Source organism: Euprymna scolopes, chromosome 21 (assembly GCF_053919585.1).
Source record: "Euprymna scolopes isolate OS-2025 chromosome 21, ASM5391958v1, whole genome shotgun sequence".
NCBI classification, from domain to species: Eukaryota; Metazoa; Mollusca; class Cephalopoda; order Sepiida; family Sepiolidae; genus Euprymna; species Euprymna scolopes.
Genome location: NC_136502.1, coordinates 72,906,234 through 72,933,836, shown reverse-complemented (window position 1 = coordinate 72,933,836; position 27,603 = coordinate 72,906,234). Strand labels below are relative to the sequence as shown.

General features: G+C 33.9%; 1 protein-coding gene across 1 annotated transcript; it reads left to right on the top strand.

Moving 5' to 3' along the window:
- LOC145242486 (uncharacterized) lies at positions 1–26,007 on the top strand. The gene is made up of 2 exons (XM_080105543.1): positions 1–270; positions 20,875–26,007. Exon 2 carries the CDS (start codon positions 20,878–20,880, stop codon positions 22,570–22,572), a length of 1,695 nt encoding a protein of 564 aa, XP_079961669.1. The 5' UTR covers positions 1–270; positions 20,875–20,877; the 3' UTR covers positions 22,573–26,007.
- Positions 26,008–27,603: the final 1,596 nt, after the last annotated feature.

Genomic DNA, 27,603 nt, shown 5'->3' with positions numbered 1-27,603 from the left:
AATCTGAAATCATTTGAATACAGGTACTTTCATTTTAAAAAGATAATAAAATAAAATAATAGATTTTTTAAATAAAACCATTTTTATAGGGGGGAGCTTTCAGTCGCTTACACCGGAAAGTATCCCTTTACTGTCTTTTTTCACTAAAGATTTCTATCGTGACTTTCAACTAATGAAAACATTTTTTATAAAAGAACCTACGAAAGGTAATTATTTGCGAAATAGGAAAAAAGGAGACCCCTTCTGAAAAATTACTACAAATAAAACCAGGTGAGAAATTCTCTTCATTGCGATCTTAGCATTTTTTAGAACAATGTTTTATCATAAAATCCGCACAAAATTTCTACTTATTTATTCAAATAGTAGTAGTTTCAATCGCACACTAATAATAGACGCATGCACACACGCATTATTTTCCACCAAGTTATGAGTATTTGTGCCTTTTATTATCATTATTAATTGTAGCTTTATTTCGTCTAAGTTTAAGTATTTTAACAAAATATATTTTTGTGTAATTAAAAATAAAATATTCGTAATCTATTGATTAGCAATGCGTGATTTTAATGTTAACGGACTTGTAATGACAAAGGCTTTTGAAAATAAGTTGTTTTTTTTTTCTGTTTTCACATTCCCAAAACAGCTATTAAGCATGAGTGCCGATAAAACTTACAATTTGTGCTATAAAAAAATATTACAATATTTTTTTAGTACTTAGGCAGAATACGGACCGTGCTGAAATAACGTTATTATTTAGAAACCCATTCTTAACACGGGAGGGGTGGAGGTTAACTGTTCTGTACTTTCACCTTATAATTTAATAAATAAGATTCTGTAAACATTGAATTTAACTTGAAAATTCTATCTAAAAAAATGGCATGTTTCGTATTTTGTATAGATACCTTTTCTTTTTAAATAAATAGATTTTTATTCCGATATTTTTTACATGTTTTAAAGTAAATGTTTTTATGAGAAGAGGAAAATAATGGCTGATGTGGCGTTGATGAGGATTATGTCACCTTAAAATGAATGATGGGCAGGAAGGTGTCATGTATTATCATTTGAGACCCGCCTTCCTCCCCATTAAAAGAAATTTTGGGATTCTTTTAGAGACCATTTTTATTTTTGTTTCTATCCAGAGTGCCTCTTTTAGGAAGCTGGATTTTCCCCACATGAAAAAAACCGACCTTGTGTCTAACTCGGCTCTCGTAGGGGTGCAAGTAAATATGAACACTATATTGTTTATTGCATTTTTTATGCAAGTCCAGAGTTCAACCTAATTAAAAAACAAAAATACAGAAAAATCTTTATGATGTACCTATTTACTATGCCTCCCCACCCACGGGACAGAGTTAGACACCAGGGTCGTTTTTTAACGTGAAGAAAAGGTACAAAAATAAAAATTGTCTCAGTCGTGAAGGATTTCTCCTCCACCGAAAGAGAACAAGAAATGGAAGTGCAGCATCTGAAGAACAGATACTACATTTTGATCTTAACCAAAAGGCCAAACGTACCTGTCACTGAACGAAGATGTCATAGGCTATTCCAAAAAATTACGTAAAATGATCAAGTAGTTTTTTTGTTTGTTTGTTTTTATTTATTTATTTTTTTTAACTACGAGAATCAAATTTTCGAGCAAGCTAGGACGTTATGTCTTGATCCGCCATATTTAATAAAGGTAGACAACTGAATTCGAACAACTGAGATCAAAATTAACCTTGTAATGGCTACGATTTACTATTAAAATCATAAAATTGATATTTTTATATGAGAAAAAAAACTTGATCAATTTCCAATTATTTTGTATTCATTTTTTTTTTTTTTTAATTAGGTTGAACTCTGAACTCGCATCCATTTTTCATACCTTTTTGTTGCACTGTCCAGTTCAAGCAGTCTACGTGGTTAACCAAAATACACACTGTTTCTATTTGTTAAGATGACCAAGGCTGCTTCAACTGCAGTTTGCATCCACTCTTTTGGGGTACTTTGAACTGAACTGAGTAATTGGTATAATCTCACCAATTACTTATATACACTTTGTTTGACTGGATTGCCCGAATTCCATTATGTATCTATAGCTACCAGACCTTGAATGCAGTTGGGGGTCGTGAAAACTGACATTGTTTTTGCAAGTCCCTCAACAAAAATACTCCAATCCATCAGTAAAATCGCAGCCTATCACTGTAGAGGTCCCTAAACGCTAGATTTTCTTCTTTCCTCAGACTGTTTTCCTTTAAAATTTCATCCCTGATCATTGTTTCCCTGTCTATACCACCATGTAAAAATTTAAATGTAATATGAACAAACATCTTACAGCGTAACTTCACACCCAAATGATTGTTAAGGATGGTATTGTTTGTATCAGATTGATTAGTGGGCTTTTTGTTGTGTCGAATTGGAGCAGCTTTTAGGTTAGCCAATCTAATTCAGTATTGTATTGCTAATTTCACAGTTTCTACAAATTTTCTAGATTGGTTTATAATCTCCCTAATTATCATTATGATCTTCGTCATCCTGCACCAGAATTCTTTGTACCCTTTCAATGGAGGTTAGGATTAGGGTTAGCCCTTCTCAATCTTTTCATCCTCCTTGACTTTTCACAATCATTTTGTGTGGAGTTAACTGAGACTGGTACCACAATGTGCATGTTTTCTTGTTTCTTTTATGAGAGTATATTATTTTTATTATTTGTACTGCCTAGTTCTCACGCAGGCCATTATCAAAGTTTATCCACTGGCTACAACAGGTGGTGTTCCCTAGACATTGGGTGACAAGTCTCCCCAGATTTTCAGTACTCTCCATCTCTTTCAATGACCTTTGCAAATGAATTTGCATCATTGCAACAGCCACTTGCCATTGACTTCTCACTGGCAATGACCATTGGTTATCACTGGAATTTGGGTGACAAGTTCCAAGTCCTACTCATCCAGTGGAAATCTGATTAGTGTTTTCTGTAGTGAAAATTGTAGTGTGCATGATTAGCATGGGTGTCATTTGCTTAAGAAAAGAAAGAAAAAAGTCTTAAACTCAAAACCTGACCGACACGAGACAAAAATGTATCTTATGCAAATTGAGACCAATATAAAAAGCCATCATTGAGTTGAAACGATTCTTTTTTTGTCAGCTCGACGTTGGTACAGTGTACTTTGCAATCTGATGTCAGTTGAAGAAAGCTTGTTTATGATAACTTTGAAAAGGGAACATGACGAATTTTTGTTGTGTATGCTTTGATGCGGAGAACTTGGCAATCTGAAAATCATTCTTTTTTTCTGTAACTCAAACATTCAACAATTAGATTTTCTCTCCTTAGTCTTTCCATCCTCCCTTGACACTTCACAAATATTTGGTGTAGTACCAGTTAATGCCAATGCTACAAATTTTTTTTCAGGGGGGGGGGTGATTTGTGATTTCAGTTTTCTTGGTTCTATGTGGTAATTATTATTGTTATTAACTATAAGTTTAGAAAGTGTCTAGAGCAATCATGTCAACTTAACGCCGACCTTGCACAACTGAATATACCAAAGCTTAATGAATTCATTTGGCTACATTGATTTGGCCATGTTGAAAGAAATGACTCTTAAATTAAAAAAATGCAGAGACGTTGAGGTGATGGGCCAGAGAAAAGTTGGATAATCCAAGAAAATGCAAACCATTAACAAGAATCTTAGGGAAATTTGAATGGAATCAATCCATAAGTCCTCCAAGTTTGGAAACTAAGATTACAGGTTATCAGAAAATGTCAGAACTCCTTGCCAAGATAAGATGATAAAATGGATAATGATTATTATTCGCTTGTTATGATGTCTCCTTTAGCATCCTCTCTTTTAATGTTAGGCCAGATGTGCTTTCTTACCTGCTTATAGTACCATTTAAACTAGTACAACCTGTGCTATGGTCAAGCTATTGACAACTAAACTGGCATCTTCATTAGGCGGATATGGATTTGTCCAATAGGGTGAATCTAGACACATCCAGTAACACTAAAAACGAGTTGATGAAGAGTAGAAAGTAAATTTGGAGTTTATTTCCAGCAGTTAACTTTTGCTTGCTCTCTATCCTATCTTAGTTTACACATTTCATAAACCATCTTTCTGACAAAGGGGAAGAATTGCTGTTTTCTGGATCGGATCTTGTTTGAGTGAGTGGTGTGTGAAGATTTTCAATCTTCTTGCATCTCATTTATCATCCTTCCATTGTCAACCTATCAATCTCAATAACCGTTATCCTTGAGTGGCTTTTAGTTCTTGATAAGAGAAACTTGTTAGTAAAACCAAAAAAAAAAAAAGCACTTTTTAATGCACAGAATCTACAATATTTACGGAATATCAATACACATATAAAATTCTGTTAAATATGTTATCGAATAATTCTCAAAAATGCCCTCTAAATTCTGTTTTTACAATTATTTACAAATTTATCTGATTTTTTTCTTAAAATGTTTTAATCTAATTTGGCAACTTGTTCTAAAAATATTACTATATTAGCAAAAAAATATTTTTCAAAATTCGGTTGGTTACTAAATCTAGTTTTTGAGATCAACCTTGACAATAACTTCCTAGATAGAGGAAAAATGTTAAAATGACCACTGTAAGTTAGAAATAACATTATGTGTTTGGATTTGGGGTATCTCCAAAATCTTTTATATTGGGGTTTTGTGTTGAAGGAGGCAATACTACTGCACAATCCATGTTGACTAACACGGTCAGTGTTAAGTTGGGATGTAAAGCTTTAGCTGAAACTAACCGTTCTCGTTCATTTTCAAAATCCCAAATTTACCCAAGCTGGTGGGCCAGAAGTTATGATCAACAACCACTCTAGCATTGGAATTGGCGATAATGAACAGTAGTTCTTTGTTAGGAATACTGTTTATAGCAGCGTTGAGATTGTCATAAAACCTGTCTTTTGCTTTTTTTGTGGATGCCAAAGTTGGTTTAACAGAACTTTGTATGTATATTGATAATATATTGTTAATAATGTAAATGTTTTGTGTCTTAAAAATGTGCCAATGAGTTACTTTTATCAAAGATTAAACGCCATTCTAGGATAAGAACATTGATTAGACTGACTGGTTGTAAGGATGTTTGGAGTCTGAATGATAGAATTTGCTCCATTCCTTTTGCCGGTAGAGTCATAGACTCCAATAATCTGTTTCTAACTGTAAATCTCACACTGTATTTTCTGATCTTGTCTGATGGTTTTTGCCTGTCAGAACAAGGTCTCTTTTTTTTTTCAGATTAGTTTTGCATATAAATTCGATATGAAATAGCCCCCGATTTTCAGGCCATTCTTGCCTTTTAGGGTAGTTACCACCTCCTACCATGCTAGAAAAAATACTCACAACAGAAAGTATCCTATATCTTTACAAAACCACAATTCACCCCCAGACTATTCTCAAAACTAATAGGTCCTGCACTATCAACCAAGCTCCAACCTTAATTGCATTGCCGCAATGTTGCATTCCAGTGCCTGGTTTACAAGTACTTTAATGGAATGTGCTCTGATAGCATTTGTGCTCCCTTGACATACATACTCTTGACTAACTCGACAGGCAGATCATACTCCTTCACTGATTTTGGAATTCCCTCCCTGTTTCCTGCTTTCCTAATTGTACTAATCTGCAGAAGTTTAAATGTAATGTGGACAGACATTTTACTGCATAACTCTCCACAATCCGTCATTAGTCACAATCCCAAATAGTAGCCCTTTATGTCCAAGTGGTAACATGCCCTGTTTGTGGTTAAAGAGTTTAAAAATAAAGAATACTTTGAAACTGGGGATTTTGAATAGCATGTTCTTAGTCCTTGCATAAAAATGCATTTATCTGACAAATTCCATTGCTTAACCTTGTGTTTTAATAATCATATAACATTTGTACTGAAAAAGGAGATAAAAAATGTGACAAAACATATATGTTCTTAAAGAGGGAAAAAATATCCAACCATGCGAGACGCAAAAATAGTCATAACGTAATTATTTTTAGTCAGATTTTTAAAAATTTAAAGATTCTTTCTTAGATCATAAAGTCCTTTCTATGTATGCCATTATTAGAATATTTGAATTTGAATTTTTTCAGTGTATTGCTTATGGAGGAGCTAAAACTCTGCACTCTTGCTGATTAATGAATAACTGACTAATGAGCCAGACTTCATGCAACTTAGACCATCTTGAGGCATGATCTTTGTTGAGCTCTAGGCAAAAGTCTACATGGAGCATTCCAAATAAATGTAATCCACTCATTGAAGGTCAACATCTCTGATTTTTTATTTTTTTATTTTTGCCAATCATTAGTATATATTAAAGTGAGTATTTGCCAAAAATTTCAGCTTGAGTGGTTCAGTTTTTATGCATTTTTAAATTTGGGGAAAAATGGGAATTTAGGTAATTTTCAGATTTTTCCAAAAAATTGAATTTGAATCTATTTTTGATTAGCAGTATCTCAAAAATTAAATATGTTAAGTACTTCAAAATTGGTACACTGAATCCCTAAAAAATTTAAACAAATTTATTGAAGTAATTGTCTGTATTTTTGAGATGAGGTGTTTTCATGGATTGAGATTGTCGGACTGATTTCCTCATCTTGGTTGTTATCGTCACAACGTTTCGGCTGTTTTGCCCTCCGGCCTTCATCAGTTGTTTTGTATCGAACTGGGGAACCGTTTGTTAGGAGTCTCGAACCCAACCATTTATTATTATTACGAGGGTACCGTGTTCGGACTCCAGCTAGGCTCTGGGATATAATTGCTGATTCTCTGTTTTGAATGTTACTTTTTCACTGCCTTCGTTCAGGATTGAACTCAGCACCTTGGGTAACTGTAAACTTTTGATACAACGTCTAGGACCACTCGGCCATATGTCACTAGGACAATTCTTAGTTGGTTTTTGTTAATTTTAAACCTATGTTGTTATTCAAGGTTTTCTCTCTCTCTATTAGAGGTGTCCAAATTGCATTTAGCTCTATGCTTGGTTTGCTCAGTAGGTTGTTATGTCCGAGCATGTGAGCTGTTTCTTTAAGTTTTCTCGCTTTCCAGTGGGTCTCTCTGTTTATTATTTTTACTTCATCCCATAGGGGGCGATGGTCCCCCCTCTCCATCCAGACATGGTTGGCTATACCCGATTTTTCCGTCTCCCCTTTAGTTACCGCTTTTCGGTGTCCTTCCACCCTTACTTTAAGGGGGCGGCATGTTTCACCCTTGTAAACCTTTCTGCAACTGCATGGGATGGAGTATATGCAGTTTTTGGTCATGTTCTCCTCCATGCAGGGCTTCACTCGTACGAGGTGTCGTCTGAGTGTTGACTCGCTCTTGAATACCATCCTGATGTTGTAGGGAGATGCCTCGTATGTATGGTAGGCAGACCGTTGGAGGTTTTTGGGTTTCATTCTCCTCTCTTATACTATTAACACGTCTGGTGGATAGTATGCTATCGGGGTAGTTGTTACGACGGAGGGTATTCTTCAACCTGACCATTTCTTAGTGGTATGTAATGGTGTCGCTACTTATTGTCTCTGCTCGATGTTGTAAGCAGCGTGCGATTCCATGTTTGATACTGTATGGGTGATGGGAGTTGAAGTTAAGGTATTGTCCGGTGAAGGTAGGCTTGCGATATACGGATGTCTTAAACCCATGCTCTGTGCGTGATATGAGTATATCAAGGTAGGCCAGTTGGTTATCTTTTTCTTTCTTCATTATGAACTGTATCGATAGTCTTATTGAGTTCACATGGTCTAGGAGAGCCTAGATGTCTTCCTGATGGGGCCAGAGTATGAAGGTGTCATCAACGTATCTTAGCCACATGGTGGGCTTTAAGGGAGCTGAACCTAAGGCCATGTCTTCGAAGTATTCCATGTATATGTTCGCCATCACTGGTGATAATGGTGAGCCCATAGCTAGCCCCTCCTCTTGTCGATATAGGTCAGTACTCATTCTGAAGTAGGTTGTTTCTATGCAGAATGTCAGCATTTCCATTAAGTTTGGCAATGGTACACATGTGCGCTCTTCTATGGAGAGTTCCGCAGCTAGTTTATCTTGAATTACTGCTAGTGCCTCACTAGTTGGGACTTTAGTGAACAGGCTAACCACATCTAGGCTTACCATTTGGTTTGTACTGATGGGTGCTCCCTTGATCAGTTCCGTGAAGTGGGCAGAATTCTTTACATGTGCTGCTGACTTGCCTGCTAATGGGTTTATTATATCCACAAGGTACCTGCTCAGTGGGTGGCATGCTGAGCCTCGGCAACTCACTATGGGTCTGAGTGGAATACCGTCTTTGTGTATCTTGGGGAGACCGTACATATGTGGTAGCTTACTGTAATGCTGGACCAGCTGTCTATATCTCATCAGAGCAATGTGTTCCTTGTTTTTTGGTAAGGATTTGTAACAGCTTTCTTTCATTTTTCAAAGTTGGGTCCTTCTTTATTTTACCGTAGCTACCATCTGCGATTAGGCCTGCCATTTTTTCAGAGTACTCCGACATGTCCATCACCACAGTAGCATTGCCTTTGTCTGCTGGCAGAATTATTATACTGCTGTCACTCTGTAGGGTTCTTATAGCCAGCCTATTGGCTTATTGAAGAAAAAAATTTTCAGCGGATTTGCAGAATAGAAGCAATACCTGCTAAAAACATACTACAGGGTAGACGATAAGTTTGTTACCCTAAAGAAAACAACACTACAGCTTTATTTTAAAACTTTTATTGAAAAAATCAACTCCGGTAACTTGATTATCTAGTAGAGTTGACATCTATTCAATGTAGCTGCCTTCAGTCTCAATCACCGCCTCAATATGGGTCCGGAACTGGGAGCATGTCTTATCCACAAGAGCCAGTAGGAACAGCGAATACTCGGCGGATGGTGGTGATCAGGCTGGCTTTAGTGTTGTGGGAGGTCATGTTGGTGATGTTCTTGACATATGACCAAACAAAGTAGTTCAAGTCGGGGGAGCAGTAAGAGAAGGGTACAAAGTCATAGCACTTCTTCTGAAACCAAGCCTGGGTCTCTTTGGACGTGGACCGACAACGAGTCCTGCTGCCATACCCAGGGTCTGCCAGTGGTCACCTGATTGCACCAGTGGATCACCACACTCTTCAGCACATCCAGGTATGTTTTGATGTTGACTTTCAAGCTGACTTTGTAGATGTGAGGTGGCATGGTGTGGCCCTCACAAAAACCATAACTGTAACCTTCATTGAGCTATGCCATCTGGATTAGCATTTTGAAGCGTTGAACCATCTGGATTTGCATTTTGAAGGTGCTGGCAATGATCCTGTTGTCATAACTTGGATCGGTAGAGAGCATGAGTTGTACAGTGAGACATTTCCAATCTCACTTGTCCGCCTTGTTAGTGGAGTATTAGAATATACTGACTGCCCCCCTGCAAAGGGTAAAAATCTCTCAATAGGGCCACCATGAGTGGCAACCCATAATGTCTAAGGATGGAATCCTGGTAGTTGAGCAGATCATGTTCAAAGTCCTATTATGACATGAGATGAAACACGCCACTTTGGCCCTTACTTGGGCTATAATGGGCAGTTGGATCGGTCGAATCCAATCAATCATGACTAGCACTAAATTAGACAAACACAACAAGAAAATATGCTCATGCTCCCCACATTAGTCAATCAACTTGCTGAAGAATGGATAAAACACGGCTGGAAAACTAACATCTTTTCTAGAAATTAGGCCATTAGAAACGACGAAGGAAACATGGGTGCTGGAGTCCATCAGCAGGATGAGTATACTTCTCCTGTATTCTTGTTGTCATTGAGTTTCTCCCCCAACACTTCCCACACAGGGCTCCAAGGCAGTGAGGAAGCAGGAGAAATGAAAAATCCAAAATATGTAAATGTTAAATAAAAAGCTTAAAAAAAGAAACCACTGTGAAGTTTTCGATACATCTAGTTAAAATTCAGAAACAGAATCCCAAAACCTAAATCAAAATCTTCCTTATTTTATAATTATAGAAGCAACCGAAGGAAAACCGATAACAAAAGTGTCTCTCTGATGTTTGAAAATATTTTTCTATTTTGAATAGAGAAATATTTTCAAACATCAAACCTAAAATGGTCAAGAAACTAAATAACGACACACTACTAGTGGAAGTAGGAAGCCAAAAACATAATAGAAATCTTTAAATGGAGACTTTTTAACAACCAAAAAGTAAAAATCTACCTTCACAAAATGCTGAATACCAGTAAAGGAGTGATCAGGAGTTCAGAATTATCCCTGTGCTCCTTAGAAGAAATCAAAACTAACTTGAGAAAGCAAAATGTTATTGATGTAAAAAGAATCCAAATTAAAAAATATGGTGAAACTATCAATACAAACACCTACATCTTTTAACGCCCACCAAATCCCAAATAACATTAAAATAGGGTATGAAAAAAATAAACACCGGACCATACATACCAAACCCCCTCAGATGTTACAACTGTCAAAGGTACGGACACTATAATCTCTAGTATGCATAAGATGTAGAGAAAATGAGAACCGTACAGATTGCCAAAAAGAACCAAAATATATTAACTGCCAAAAAGGCCATGGTGAAAACTCAAAAGAATGCGACAAGTGGAAAAAAATACAGTATACCAAAAATATAACCTTCCAAGATGCTTGTAACCTAATCGAAAATATAAGATACTTTGAAATAACAAAAAAAACATACATCATACCACCAGACTAAATAACCAAACAACAAAACCAAATCCATCAAACATCAAACCGGAAGATATTATGAAATTACTTAATGAAATAAAGAACTAATGGAAAAGTTAAAAAAAACTATAAAACAAATCAACGTTGAAAATAAAGATTACAAAACTGAATAAAGCTCCCAAACCAAAACTCAACTCAAAAGATCCGTAAAATCCCAAAGTGCTACAACATCCATAGAAACAACCCCTCTCACCAAAAAGAAGCATCCATGAAGGAAAAGTAAACAAACCATCAACCAACAAAGAAGTTAAAACCAAAATAAACAGACCACGTTCGACTTCCAGACCAAGAGATTCACTTCAATACAGATTTGAGGAAATGGACACAGAAGATCGAAATCAGACACCAACGACTAACAAAAGTTAAAAATAAATACATAAAATCAAACCATAAGCCAAAAAATCATTTAGTAGAACTGTGGGAGCCTAAAACCTAACATAAACGACCTATTACTTCTTATTACAAACTATCAACCAGCCATCATATGTTTCTAAGAAACCTTTTTAAAACCTGAAGTTAAAATAAACTACAAACAATACAATCACATCCACAATACCCAACAGAGAGCCTCTGGAGGAATATCTATCTTTATTAGAAAGGATATCCTACAAAGTAAAATAGATCTAAAAACTAATATTCAAGTAATTGCTACAGCAGCCACACTACACAGAATTATAAATATCTCCACTATCTACATGCCATCCCAGGATCCAATAAATGAAACGGAGCTGAATGAAATAATAAATCAGTTACCCAAACCATTCTTACTGTTAGGTGACTTTAATAGTCACAACGATATATGGGGATCTGCATAAGAAAGTAAAACTTAAATTTGAAAAAACTGTATACAACAATGACGCGCATATTAAACAATAAATCTAACATATAACTTCATCCCACTTCAAGCACCTACTCGGTACTAGATCTATTGTGTGACCCCACTATCTTTATGGACTATAACTGGAAGGTTCTAGAAGATTCATAGGGTAGCAACCATTTCCCAGTGGTTTTAACAAATCTGAAAGAAACAAAGAAAAACTATCTCTCCAAATGGAAAATAAAAAAAGTAAATTGGGAGGAATAAAAAAAACAAAATACCAATAAAAACTGTCAGATGAGGAAAACCCAAATAAATCTTAAGAATATTTCTCTAAAACATTACTAACCATTGCACATGTATACCTAAAAGTAGCAGAACTAACCAACAACAAAAACCCTGGCTTAATGATGAATGCCAAAACACAATTCGTTTATGTAAAGCTGCCTTACGAAAATTCAACTCCCAGTCAACAAAGTACAAAAGCAAAAAGAGCAATAGCTCGTAAAGTTATCCGAGAAGCAAAAAGGACATCATAGAAAGATTATATAAATAAAATAAACTCAAATACACACACCCCATAAAAGTATGGAACATGCTAAAGAAAATTTTGGGCAAAAACTTATCCTCCCTTTAAAGCATCTCCTACAGAACAACATTAAAATAACAGAGACAAAAAATATAACGAATCTTCTCAAAATAATTCCTCCAGTAAAAATTAGTCATTTCTTCCAAAAGACAAAACAAGGTACAGAAAAAAAGATAAACAAATTAAATTTCAATTCAAACAAATAAGAAGAATACAACTATCCTTTTACTAAAAATGAACTCCTAAAAGCCATAAAACAACGCACATAATATAGCTACTGGTGCGAATGAGATATATTATGAGTTTCCGAAACAACTTCCTCCCAAATCAATAACGTATCTTTTAAACCCTCAACAAAATATGGTTCAAGGGAAAACTACTCAATAGCTGGAAACCTGCTATTGTGATCCCCATCTCTAAGCCAGAGAAAGACAGTTCAGATCTACAAAATAAACATTTGAAAGAATGGTAAACGACCGAACTGGTATCTGGAAACCAACAGCTTTATTAGCAACATACAAAGTGGGTTTAGAAACAAAAGGAACAATGGACAACATAATCCGATTGGAAACCCTTAACAAAGTGTAGCAAAACTAGCAATAACCGAAATGAGGGGAAATAGAGAGCTTACCTCGGATACGTCTGTTGTGTTTCAGGCTGAGCGGAAGAGAGAGTTCCAAGATGGCGTCCATGGGTTTTTATTAGCGTTGACCCCATGCAATTCTCGTAGAATCATGTCTACTCTCGCGCGATTATGCAAATGGATAATTCCCAGCTGCTATAAAGGCAGGACACTGGAAAGCAATGAGGTGTGTCCGGCAGATTGTTGTAGGTGGTTCTGGCGATTGGATTGTTCTTTGTGACGAACCACGTGTCTGCGAAAAGCAAGTTTTTTTTTTTGTTTTGTTTGTTTTTTTCTGCTTCTTTTTTTCTCTACGGCCAAGAAATCTCTCTTCTAGAGGTGGACGATACTGACTATTTCCTATCTGTGTTCTTGATTTTTTTTTTTTTTTTTTTTTTTTTTTTTTGCCTACTACATTTTTCTTTTCATTAAAAAAAAGAACATGCAATAGCTATCTTTTGGGATTTAGAAAAGGTTTACAATATAACATGGCACCAGGGTATAATAAAAGACCTATACAATCTTGGATTAAAGGACAGACTACCCATCCTGATAAAAGATTTTCTATCTGATAGAATTTTTAAAGAATCAGACCAACCCTATCAGACACAAAAATGCAGGAAGAAAGAGTCCCACAAGGATGTATTTTATCGGTTACATTCTTTAATATAAAAATCAATAATATTGTAAATTGTCTAAACAATGAAATAAATGGCTCCTTATATGTAGGTGACCTTGTAATCTGCCATAGATCAAAAAATATTCATACCTAAGAATGCCAACTACAAATGTGTATAAACAAACTAACATAATGGACCATAGAAAATGGTTTTAAATTTTCAACAACCAAAACTAAATGTGTCCATTTCTATAATCATAGGAAAATGCACGAAAATGTACAATGACCCTACTCTCAACCTAAAAGGAACAAAAATCGAAATAGCTGACCAACATAAATTTCTGGGACATAATTTTGACAAAAACTCTCCTTCATCCCTTACTTAAAATAGTTAAAATAAAAATATTTCAAAACCCTACAACTATTAAGGGTTATAGGAAATACTGAGTGGGGATCAGATTGCTCATCACTTCTAAAATTATATAAAAACCTGATAACAGCCAAAGTAGACCAAGTTTTATATATGGCTTAACCAGGAAAAGTTATCCAAAAACTCTGGACCCCATCCATCACATAGGATTAAGTCTTCCCTTGGGGACATTCAAAACCTCCCTGGTAGAAAGCTTATATGCTGAAGCCTATAAATCCTCACTAAAATTGAGGTGAAAAATTAGGCTTACAATATTATCTAAAACTCAAATCAAACCCCAAAAATTCTGCCTTTCAATGCACTTTCAATCCCAACTACACACATCTATTCAAAAAAAAAAAAAAAAAAAAAAAAATGCAATTAAACCCTTTGATCTTTATATGGAAAAAATGATAGAACCACTTACAGACAACTCTATAGATCAAACCAGCATCCATGAGGAAAATTTCACAAAACTCCCACCCTGGCTGTTAAATCAACCTAAAGTCATACTAGACCTGACAGTATATACTAAATCCAATATTCACCCATCAGACTATAGAGAAAAACTAAAGAACATTCTGGATTCTTACTCAAATTGGACAAAAACGAAAACAACATTCTGGATTCTTACTCAGATTGGACACACATTTACACGGATGGTTCCAAAGATCAAAACAAAGTGGGATGTGCCGCTATTTCAAATAATACTATTCGGCAGAAAAGGTTACCAAATAACTCCTCAACACAGAAATTACAGCCATAAACTTGGCTCTTGATATTATCACCAACCAAAATTCCAAGAAATTCATAATGTTTGTAAACTCCTTATCAGCATTAGAATCATTAAAGAATCAAAAATTAAATAATTCCTTACTAATCAAATTGTTATAAAGGATCTATTCTTTCATACAACACAAAACTTCCTTCTGTTGGATTTCTAGTCACTATAGATTCCATAGAAATGAAAAGGCTGACATGGCAGCCAAAAATTCCCTAAAACTCCAAATAAGTAGCAATACACATGAAAAAATTGAAATGGCTTAAAATATTTCAATATTAGTAGGTATCCCAAACTAGCCTAGTTTAGGATGCGAAAACTGGTAAATAAAGTTAAATTTCCTTTAACTTCAACTTGCTATATCTCGTTTATTTTTTGGGTTATTTTGATAAAGTTTTGATTTAAATAAAATTTAATCTTTTTGCTTTATAGATATACTAGCGGGTGTTTGGAGATGTGTGTGGTGGGGGGGGGGTAGATCAAAACAAATTTGGCTGGGTGGCGGTGTAGAAGAAAAAAAAAAGTGTTAGTAAGAAGGTAGGCTTGAACCGAAGCCTTAACGCGAAGGTGGAAATGAAAAAAACCCTGCAACCTAACCATCTCAGCCACGAGTGGAGAGGAAGTGATAAGTTTTTTAAGTTGATGTTTATAAAGCGAAATTAACAAGTGCGAGAAAGTTAAGTCACGTGATGTTTGACCTAGTTTTGCCCTGGAAGCCAGTTTCTGTTTCCCCCACCCTCATCATTTGCTTTTCGAAAACATGGCGATCAGAAAAATAGCTTGTAAAAGGCGAGTAAATTAAAGATAGCTGCGACCCCCATTCCTAAGTCGTAGATATTATGATTTAGACAACATATAAAAAGCTTTAAGAAGGAGTGAGCCGACCAAGAAGTTGGGCAAAAATAACCTTTTGCGGACATACAAAAAAATGCACACACACACACACACGCACACACACACACTTTGCCTTTTATATATATAGACTAGCGGGGGTACCCGGTGTTGCCCGGGTGTTTAAAAGTGTGTTTCCTAGAGCGGGGAGGGGGGGTTAAATCAAAACAAAAGAATAAGCGAAGTAATAACCCTGTTTAAATATTATAAAAAAACAATGTTAAAACTTTAAAAAATAAAAAAAATAAAAAAACAAATGTAATGCAAACGAACGATGTTAAAATTTCTTAAAATCACAAAAACAAAAAAAGAAAATGCGAATGTGATGGAAAAAAAACAAACAAACTTCTTAAAAAAATCTGAAAAATAAAAACCAAAAAAAAAAAAGCAGCGAACGTAAAAAATGGCATAAATAACCCTGTTTCAATATTAAAACTTAGAAAAATCGAAAACAAAAAAGACATCTCACATCACAATTTAAACTTACAACCTTTAGATAATGACGTCGCACTTTAATCAACTGAGCTATGAGGACATTGACAAAATTGGGTTGGTGTTTTTAATATTTAAACTAATTCAAGTTCCGACGTCATTTGCGCATGCATAGAAGCCATCTTGTCATGAAGATACAATTTTTTTTCCACCCCTCCCTGTAAAAAAGAGAGCCATTGAGAATGAATGTTTTTGGTCAATTTTTCAATATTTGTCGGCCGAAGGCTCAAGCTTGAAAATGATACCTATCTAACGAAAATCCATGGTCTCTGTCAAAAATTTTTGTGAGACACACACACACACACACACAAAAACAAACATTTTCGCTTTTATATATATATATATATATATATATATATATATAATTCTTTTTCTTGTGTCTTTAATAATTTTTTTTCCAGGTTACTTCAAGTTATGTCACTAATTTTTGTGAACGCTGCTTTATTTTTTACACAAAAAAAAAAGATGTTGGCGTTTTTCAAATTTGGTGCGCGCAATATTGTGAGTCTTTAGGTATAAAAAATAGTACCATTTTAAAGAAAAAAGGTCACTTATCAATATGGTGAGCTTAAAAAAGGTTTTAAGTTGTTTTTCACAAAAAAATCCAACTTGAAAACTTCAGTGAAAGAAATATGAAAGAAACCCAATTGAAAAATTCCAAAACTAGCACCTTTTTGTAGAGAAATATCTCCTCTTTAATAATCTGTTGATGTCATAGTACTACGCTCATAAATCAAGGAGCTCCACTAATAGAAGTGACTGTACTTACACATCAAGATTTACAACTTAATCCCAAGTGATTGAAGTACAAAGTACCATCACAAAATCAACTGTCAGTATGAACAACCCACAGGACCCAATGAAAACGTAAACAAACAACTTGTTTCACTATAGTTCTTAGGTGAGTTTGTTTTTGTTTATTTAAAATTTATAGAAAATTATTGTTTAAAATAATATTTTTAGTTTTTCATGAAACGTATATATATTTTTATTATTAAAAACAGAAAATGAAAATGACGTATTCCTAACTGTTTAAACTGGGCAAACGCCATTCGAAAACCAAAGCATTTACTGCATAAAAATTTATCAAAATATAATTGTAAAAACATTTATTGATTATATTATTAATTTTAATAAAACAAAGCAACATTGGATTTTTGTAAAATAGTTTGCTTGTTTTTTTTGTTTTTTTTTAACAAATAATTTTAATGAAACCTTTTTTTGAATTAAAGCAATTTTAAAAGTTTAACAACAAATTAATTTAAATGAAACCGAAAATCATTATCTAGTTTAATTTTTTTGTTATTTATTTCATGCTTCGGTCATAGTTTAAAATACTGATTTCTTCCTCGGATTTTAACGACAGGTGCACAAAAAAAAATGGCGTCTCCATTTTCGGCAATAAACCGTAGAAGTACCCCCGAGACCTATATGTTCTACCAGGTGTTTTTGATAAACTTGAACCGAGATATCTCAAGGTTATGTTAGGTGTCAAAATCAACACCAGTGAAAATAAATTTCAACTGGAAGCTGCTTGCTCTGACTACTCAAGAAGAAATCCAGTTAATTCATTTCCACCTCCAAAGCAACAAAAAAAGTCCCTTAGTGAATCTGCTGAACATTCAGATAACTCCTGCAGTTGTGATGAAGAACCATCTCAGGATATTTTCAGTTAGGAGCATCAAGGACAATGGATTGCTGTCAACTATGACACCAACTTTTACATTGGCCAAGTCATTGAGGTTATATCTGCATCCAGCGCTGTAATAAAATTTTTATCGCAAACCAAAGGTAGAAAAGATTTTTTTGGTGGCCTTTGTCAGCTGACATTGCACAGGTAGAGTCAGCATTTGTTTACAGATGGGGTTTTGAGGTAATGTCAGTTTCAAGTGATGGTAGGATTTGGAGTGTTCTTGATATATCTACCATAGCAGAAGCTTATGAAAGAATTTCGAGAGAAAATCAATAAGGAAAGGAATTGTAGTAAGACCTCTGCCTATAAAATATCTTACTTGTTTACTTGTCTTTTAAGTTGAAAGTTTTCCAATGCTTGAAAAAAAATGACTTGTGACTTTTGTATAACAAATTTCTAAATCTTATTGTCGTCGGTTCTTTTTTTAGCGAGTTTAAATTTCCCAAAGTAAAAATATTTTTGTGGCAAAAAGTTTTGTTATTAGAAACAAGGCAAACATTTTTTTGAATTCGTCACCCAAAAATTAGTAAAGTTGCAAAGTTTTAAGCTTCTACTTCCAATGGTTACATTTTTACAGCAATTTCAGTAACATATACTTTTGACTAATTTTTTAAAACTCTTTTTTGCCCTTTTTACTAAATTGTCTGTTTGACTGCTTTTACATGATCCACAATTGAGTGGTTTTATCAATTTATAATTAAAAGAAAAAGTTATCTGGATCTATAATGTGTTATGAATCATACTAAGAAGATTCAATACATTAGTTATCGAAATGAAATTGATATGAACAGTCAAAGTCGCATTTCCGTGTCCTATTTGCACTTTTTTCTCCGTTGGTAGTGGGATTTTGCCTAGTGTTTAGCTTGGTATCATCTCCTAATTATTGCTTTCATTAGTATTGATTTTTATTTACCACAAGATGACATTACATAAGGATTCTTCACTTGTTAGTAGCTTACATTTTTAGTTATATACTATGAAATTTGCCTTCTGAACCATGATAGCAAATTTTCAACTTTCCGACAAACTTTGAACGATCAGAACTTGATGGCTAATTGAGCTACCAAAATAAATTTGATACTTTTGTTTATGGTTTACAAAAATCTATATGACCACATTAATTTTTTTTTTTTTTTTTTTTTTTTAGATATAATGAAAATAAAATTTTAGTTTGGGATACCTAATATTAGTATTTATAGGAAAGCTTGATGGGCTAAGAAAGAATCTTTTTAAATTTTTAAAATCTGATTAAAATTAAGGAAGTTATGACTATTTTTGTGCCTCACATGTTTGGATATTTTTCCCTCTTTAAGACCATATGCGTTTTGCCACATTTTTTACACTACTTTTTCAGTAAAAATGTTATATTTTTGTTAAAACAGAAGGTTAAGCAATGAAATTTACCATATAAGTGTATTTTTGTGCTAGGAATTAGAATATGCTACTTAAAATTTCCAGAAATTAATGCAGCAATACTATCACTGATAGTATTGCTGCTACAAATAGTTTTTAGATAGTTTTTTAAAATAGAAACAGTTTTTTTGTCCAGATATCATGATTTTAAATTGCTAACTACCACAAGAAAAAACACACAATTATACTTTAAACAGATAAAAATAGTAAAAAGATTGAGTTATTTAACAGTGAGTATCTGAAAACAATTTTTCTCAAAATTTTCAATATTCGTCATGTGGAAGTTTTCTTTTTTTCTTTAACACAACAAAAAAATGAGTGGTCAAAAGTATTCGGACACTCCAAACTATTAAAAGTGACATCTATTCTGATTAGTTTCCAAATCTCATGACAAAATTCTTAATACAAATGTAATACGAGGATTTACAAATCAAAGGGGTTCATTACAAAATCTTACCGAAAACATTGTTTTATGATAACATTTTTATCACTTCATTTGCTTAAAACTCTTAAAATATATTATGTACATTTATTAATTCATTTGAAAGTTTATTTATTTCTGAACAAAATGGTGGTATTTTGAGGACTTAAATTGCTTTGGTTTTTAAAATATGACGATTTTATCAGAACCCGTTGAAATCTATGATTATCCAAAGCGTTTTATTGTCTGGGTGTATTGCTAAAAAAAGTGACGTAAAGGTCCTACATACAGACTACGAACCTTCAATAAACAATTTTATTACAAAGAAATGGCAAGAAAACTGGAACAATTGCCAAAACAACAAACTCTTCCAGATTACACCTATGCTTAAAAATAAACCTACTAGATCCCAGAAAATCACGTAAAGAAGAGGTAGTCTTATCACATATCTGGATAGGACACACATACATAACTCACTCCTACATAGTAAAAAGTGAAGAACCTCCCAAATATATACCATGTCACAAATCTTATACAGTGAAACACTTTCTACTTGACAGCTACGATCTCACACAAATTCATCAACACTAGTACAAGGCCACAAACTTATAAGAAAGCCCTAAAACCATTCTAAATTTCCTAAAAAGAGCAAATCTTTACCATAAAATATAAATACCATCAAATAACAAAATATACCAAAACAATACTCGAATATACCCAGCGAAAATCAACTCTGAAAACATCTAAAAAAAATTTAATTTTATATACAACATTAAATGACCCAAAGAAGGTCGATGTGCTGGTTGAACAAACAAACAATCTCGTTCGTTGAATATTGTGTCACTTTCAGATATGATAGCCGGCTCCTATCGCTCTTGGGATTTGTACACAACTAACCACCTAGTAGATGGTCTGCAACAAAAAAGGAAACCAGTTTTCATCAAATGGAATCATGTTGTCTTTCTAGGGCAACACTTTTATCGTGCCACCCTGGATAAGCAATTTTCAACACCGGAAATAAGTAAAAAAAAACTGCTAAAATTTAGATTTTTTTTGTCAATTCCCCATTTCTGGGCCATTCTATCGTTTTAACGCAATTAATCAATTTCTTCTTTTTTTTAGGAGTGTATGATTTTACAGGTCTTTTCTGGGGGATGGAGGTTATTGGTTTCTCTTTCATAACAAAATACCTTTTAGTTAACAGAATAGCGAGAAAGGAGAGGATCATTTTATGTTAAATTTCACATGTGCCCCTCACCCTGATTGGAAAATTCATTTTGATTTCAGATTTTTTTTTCCATTGGTCACTCACATCCTTGAAAAATGGATCTTCAAATTAATTTTCAGTTTTAATGTTAAGACATTTTTAGTTATCATGGTCAAACAAATAGTCATCATTTTCTCTTTTTCATTTCTTATAGGGCATGGATCAATCAGAAAATGAACCCGACATTAAAGAAGAAATTGATTCACCAGCTCCTGATTCTGCCATAGCCAATTCCCCAGATTCCGATTACCTGGGTTCCGATTCCCCTTCTCCCGACTCCTCCTCTGATTGGCTTAATTCTAAAACAAATTTGAGACAGCGAAAGAAGGTGCTGAAGTGTAAGAAATGCACGCAAACATTTTCTACCGACACGGAACTGCTGGAACATATCGAGCAGCACAACGAGAAGAAGTTTTTCCGTTGTATGCTCTGCTCAAAGATCTTCACGCAACACCGTTCACTTGAGGCCCATTTTCGAACTCATACTGGAGAGAAGCCATTCCACTGCGACCTTTGCGGTCGATTCTTCTCTGAGAAGGGCAGTATGAGACGACACAAGAAGACCCACACAGGGGAGAAACCATTTGATTGTAAGACATGTGGGCGGAAATTTGCTGAGAACAGCAGCGTAATGAAACACATGAGAACCCATACGGGGGAAAAGCCGTACTGCTGCGACATTTGCGGCAAGAACTTTGCCCGACGTGAACAGTTGCCCGGTCACAGGCGGACGCACACAGGTGAGAAGATGTACCACTGTGAGATCTGCGGTAAAGACCTTGCAACGAGCAATAGTCTTAAGGGTCACATACGAACACACACTGGTGAAAAGCCATATTGCTGTGCTGTGTGTGGTAAAACTTTTTCCAACGATACCTCACTTCGGAGACATTTGCCAATACATACAGGATCAAAACCGTATGGCTGTGATGTTTGTGGTAGACATTTTGCTGAGGCAAACCTGCTAAAAAAGCATGAGGGCGTACACAAGGCAAAGAAAGGATTTCAGTCTTCGTTTTTTAACAAGATCCTTGCTTGTAGCCAGAAAGATGATAGCGATTTAACCAATAGGGAGCAGGACAAGTGCAAAGTCTGCCAGAAGGATATTTACGTGCGCGTGCTGAATGGAGAACGGTACTGCTTTTGTGACGTCTGCCTGGAAAAGATTGCGCTGAGCGGACGATTGTGTGAGGATGGCAACTACTTTCGCTGCCGTTTCTGTCAACTCGACTTTGTACGTCGGCATCAGTTGCAGGTCCATCTGCGAACCCATACTGGAGAGAAACCGTTCCAGTGTGAGGTTTGCCGGAAGTCGTTCACTCAGCGTGTCACCCTCCAACTGCACATGAACACGCACACTGGCGACAAAGCGTTCCTGTGCGAAGTGTGCGGCAAGAGTTTCACGTACGCCAACTATTTGAAGATCCACATGCGCATTCACACGGGTGAGCGGCCGTATGAATGCAACATCTGCGGCAAACGCTTCTCCCAAAACAGCTATTTGCCCGTCCACCTGAAAACGCACGAGAAGGAGAAACGCAGTGGAATACGACGCAACTCCTCTGCTGAAGTGATCCCGTTGCCTAACAGCTACCTGCCGTTCTATATTCGGTCGCATGACACTGAGTTGTCTGAAGTGATGAACTTTGAGAAGGACTTGCTGCCACTTTACATGAATGCGTTCAACAAGGACAAACAGTGCGAAGTAAAGATGTCCGAGAGATTTGATATGGCAAAGACTTACCCTCCTGCATTTTTGGAAATGTTTGAACGGGCGATATCCGCGAAACAGAGCACAGAAAAAAGCAGTTTGCCAACAGATAAGAATGAAAGCGAAAAGGAGAAACAGTAAAATGTTTTAAAGAACCATTCAGCAAGTGCTCACCTTAACCAAGGCTTGATAATATTCCTATTGGATTGAATGTGCTGACATGAGGTTATAACTTTTATTTTTTTTTTTAAGGCTCAGATTTTGGATTTTTTCATCTTGGAAAGATAATCCAAATTATGTAACAATTCTTTTTTTTTTTTTTTCATATGAAAGACTCCTACAACAAAAAAGATACAACTCTTAGTGAAACTTTCCATCAACATCTCATCTGTAGTAATTATATAATGTTGCTAACAAGCAAAGATACAAAGTAAAATGCCTGCCTGCCTCTTTGGCAATGGTAAATTATTAGTCTAAAATAATTTGGTAATGCTTTTTTAAATAACCAACAAACTTTGCTTGGATCATGAATTGCAAAAGGAAAACAAAAAGAAACCAACCATTTTGCTATGATGTTAATAGTCATAACATTAATTAAGCAAAAAGGTTCCCAGATTGAAAATGGAGGCTTCTTTATAAAATGATAAAAGATCTCCAATAAAATTTTGATAGATATCTGATCAGCAGTTTTTATTATGTGAAGTTGCTGACAGACAGACAGACCAGTAAAATATAACTTTTTTTTTTTTGCCTTTTGGCAAATGTAATGAAATATCAAAAATATATTTATTTCCGTTGTTGTCCTTAATTTACATGTTCATAAATTATTTATTCATAAGCTTTTGCTTACTATAGATGTAAACATATATATATATATATATAGGGTAGTGTGGTTCCAGCAAGATAAAAGTGTATGTTTAAAGAAGTGAAGGTACCAACATTTATTAATTTTTTAAAATTTGCTTTTTTATTTAATATTTTCCTTTTTTTTTTCTCTACCCTATTTCCTAAAATGCAGAATCTGTACTATAGTCAAACACCAAAATTGTCTGACTGAAGGAACTATGAAAAACCTTAAGGAGAAGAATCAAAATTAATACACAAAGATATGGAACTATCAGAAAAAATACCATTAGAACAACTGCAAAACTCAAAAGGACAGATCTTAACATACATTTCTACACACAGCAAAAACAATCCATGACTATTTCAGCGATAACAAGAAACCTGAATCTTTTCAACCAAAACAACAAACTAAGCAACATGCTAAAAACAGCAAAAATAATAAAATACAAATGCCAACCAAAAACCCTCAAACACATTTTAACCTCATTCAAACTCATCCAACACACAAGATATCACAAAATGCAACAACGATGTTGGGTTTATGACCTAATAATAGTGGGAGACTACTACACATTCAAAAACCCACCACAAATATTCAAATTATATATAAAAAAAGATTTAATTGCACTTCCAAAGATGTGGTCTATATACTAAAATATACAACCTACAATAGATCCTATATAGGCACCACCAAAGCACTCAACAGTACTTTTATACAAAAACAACATAAAATCCTAGAAAACAGAATTTTTTTATTTTTACACAACATATCCACACATGAAGCAGAAGTAGATTCAAGGTTATGCCAAAACTCCAAATCATGCCTACCTCTTTACACAAAAAAAAAAAATTTATAATTCATCTCAGCGATGAACAAATCATAACGCAACGCAAACAAATACAGAGCACATATATGCATGCATATAATTGTAACTGCATGTGTAGACAAAAACATTTACACACACACACATACATATGCATACACATCCCACATACATAAACCAGAACAGATACGCTAACCTAAACACACACATGCACTTACACCTGCATAAAAGACTGGAATCATAAAAACTAAATAACCATCATAAATTATGTACACTAATTCAAACCCTCCTAATTCTATATCAAAACAGTGGGTATTTATTTGCTCCCCCACCGAGCAAATTAGGCACAGTGACCAAACAACACGCTTCAATAAAGTCAAGCTGGATGCCCCAACATATACTTATGCTGACCCGGAAAGAGAAGAAATGTGCATACAGACACCAAACTTTTAATAATAATTAGATTGAACCCACACCTTTTTTTTTTTTTTTTTTTTTTGCAAAACAATATCTGAAACATGCGTGAAACAAATATAAATTTAAACACCAAAGTTTCTTTAAATGTAAAATATTAATTAATAAACAAATGCTTAAAAATCAATAAGTGTTGGTAGCTCCACTTATATGTGTGTGTGTGTGTGTGTGTGTGTGTGTGTGTGTGTGTCATTTTTTTTAGATTACTGTTTGTTTCAAGGAATGCGGTTTGTTTTGGTTTAGGAACACAGGTAAACTGAACTATTTTTTTTTTTTTTTTTTTTTAGGATGGCAAAATGTTATATCAAGGGAGATAATTTACCTCAGCTTATTTTTTTTTTAACTTTTTTTACTGGCTATTTAATGGGAAATAACTTTTGAGTTGAAAAAAAAGATTATTTTTTATTTGTTTTGAAATGGATGGATATATATATATATATATATATTCTGGATTAGTGGAACTTTTGAGAAATACTGTAGATTTTTGTATTAGAAACATAAATGAACACGCGTTAGGTTAGTAATAAAAAAACATTGTTAACTGCCCTAAAAAGCAAGAATGGTTGTTAATGAAGGATACTAACTACAGATTTATGAACCTAAAGTAAATATTAACCCTGACTCCATTTTATCTTTTGTTGTTTCATTTTTTTTTTTTTTTAACACAAAAAAATATTTAATATCAATTGTTGAAAAAAAAACATGTAAAAATAAGTCAATAATTTATCCCCTGTGATATGACATTTTGCCACTCTAAAGCAAAAAAAAAAAAAAAAAGACTACATGATTTTGGTCTATAAACTCTAGCCAGAAATAATTTTTATAAAGGCTTCAAAATTACTTTAAGATAAAATATGACACCATTTTCTTTATATAATAATAAAATAACCATGTCTGAGAATGTTTATCATGTCCATGGGAAAGTAGAATTGAATTTTAAAGTCTTTTAAATATGTTTTAATTTCATTTCGAACTAGAATTAAGTTTATAGACCAAAACTAAGTATTATGGTTCATTTGTGCTCCTAAGTTTAAGATATACACTATTTTTCAGACCCGGCACTAATCCGAAAACGAATATATTTAATTTTATGTAAATGCTGTACCTTACTGTCTCCGCTGGGTATACCAGGTTTTGTCCGTCTAGCCTTCCTGGAATAAGGAAAAGTTCTAGCCTGTTTTTTCTTCAGATAGATTTGTCAGGGCTGTATTCCATATCAAACACAAATGAGAAAATTATCTGAAGAAAGAACCAGTTGGAATTTTTCTAAATTCCAGGAGGACAAAACTCTGATATTCCCAGCAAACAAAGTGTATAGTATGTATAAAATAATAGCTCTTGTATGACCTATGATCAAACACTTTGATGTTTTTCTTCTATTGACTTGTGATACATCATATATATATAAGATTAATAAAATGAATAAAAATCATTATACCTATTAAACTGCTCTATTTATTATCAAACATCCTTATATAAATACAGTAATGATTATTTCGATTATTAACCTGTATATGTAAACTTCACCTGTGTTATATATACAAATATATATACATACACACACCCTCTAGCAGATGTATCGGATCACTTAGATTTTAGATGTCCCCAAAACAAGCGAATATGAAAAGGACAGATTCAGGTTAACATCAGTTGCTTTAATTTCTGGTTTGAACCTGTAAACTACTCACACACACACACACACACACACTATTTGATTGTCTTTGAATATTATCTGTCTTCAAGCAGACAGATAATATTCAAAGACAAGTAAACAGGAACACACTTAATATTTTTTGTTAAAATAAATATGAAAAACAAACAATAGTTTTAATTAAAAGGTTTTACAAGAAAAACTCTACAAAGTGTGTGAGATTTTGTTTTATAGGTTTTGTAAATAAAATTATTTTTTAAATAGTTTTGTTTGTTTTTTGCTTACAAAAAATATTTGCAATTTTTTCATATACCCTCCCTTTTTCTCAAAATAAATAGAAAAATCAAGCAACACAGAATAATTTTAATTAAAACTAAAGTTTTGTGTATTCATCTGCTGACAGGTGTGAAAATGTGTGCATGCGCAAGTAGTTTATGTGTTTGACTGGAAATGAAAGCAACTGGTGTCAAATCGAATCTGTCCTTTTCATTATTTGCTTATTTTAGAAATTTAATTGATCCAATGTATCATACATTGGTTGGAATATGCAAAAACATTTAATCATAATAATTCAGACCTCTCACTTGCTATTGCAAAGAATTTATAGAAACATTGGAATGCATAAAATATTCTATAACTTTTGAATTAATAGAAAATTTTAAACTCCTGCTAATTTATGGATCATTGTAAATAGTTTGTCTGAATCTTAAATATAGTGTGGATCTTAAGTCTAACATGTCATGAATCAGAAAACCCAGAAATTTGTATTTAAGTTCATATTATAACTATGTAATTTTGTCTCCATTGCCTATGCAAAAAAAAAAAAAAAACACAACATATTTTAATCTACATACTTTTACAGTTGAGCATTTTTCTCACTCTGACATTGATATTAAAAACTAACCTTTTCTATTTAAAAATTATTAAAATGAACTTCTTAATATACTCAGTCATGGTTATGTGAGTGACTACATGTTAACTAATTTGCATATTTCTTTGAAAAGGGAGCATTAATTAATTACTTATTTATTTTTTATGGTTTCATTTCACTATTACACTGAATTTTATGCATAGTTTCTAAATTCTGCATCATTGCATAGAATTAAAAAAAAAAAAAAAAAAAATTCTATGCAATTTAAGATGAAAACGTTTCAGCACACAGAAATATAAAAGTGACCTTATTGGCATGTGTGTGCGAGAAAATTCTCTAGCAAACTTATCTCTGAATATTTGGTCTACAGAGTTGAAATTTGATATATAGAATATTTGAACCTGTTGCAGTTTGGATTTAGTGTTTAACCTGCAAAAATTGTTGTTAAGGGGTCAAAATTGAAACCAAAACAGTTGACCTTGGCAGGAGTAGTCGACTACACATGT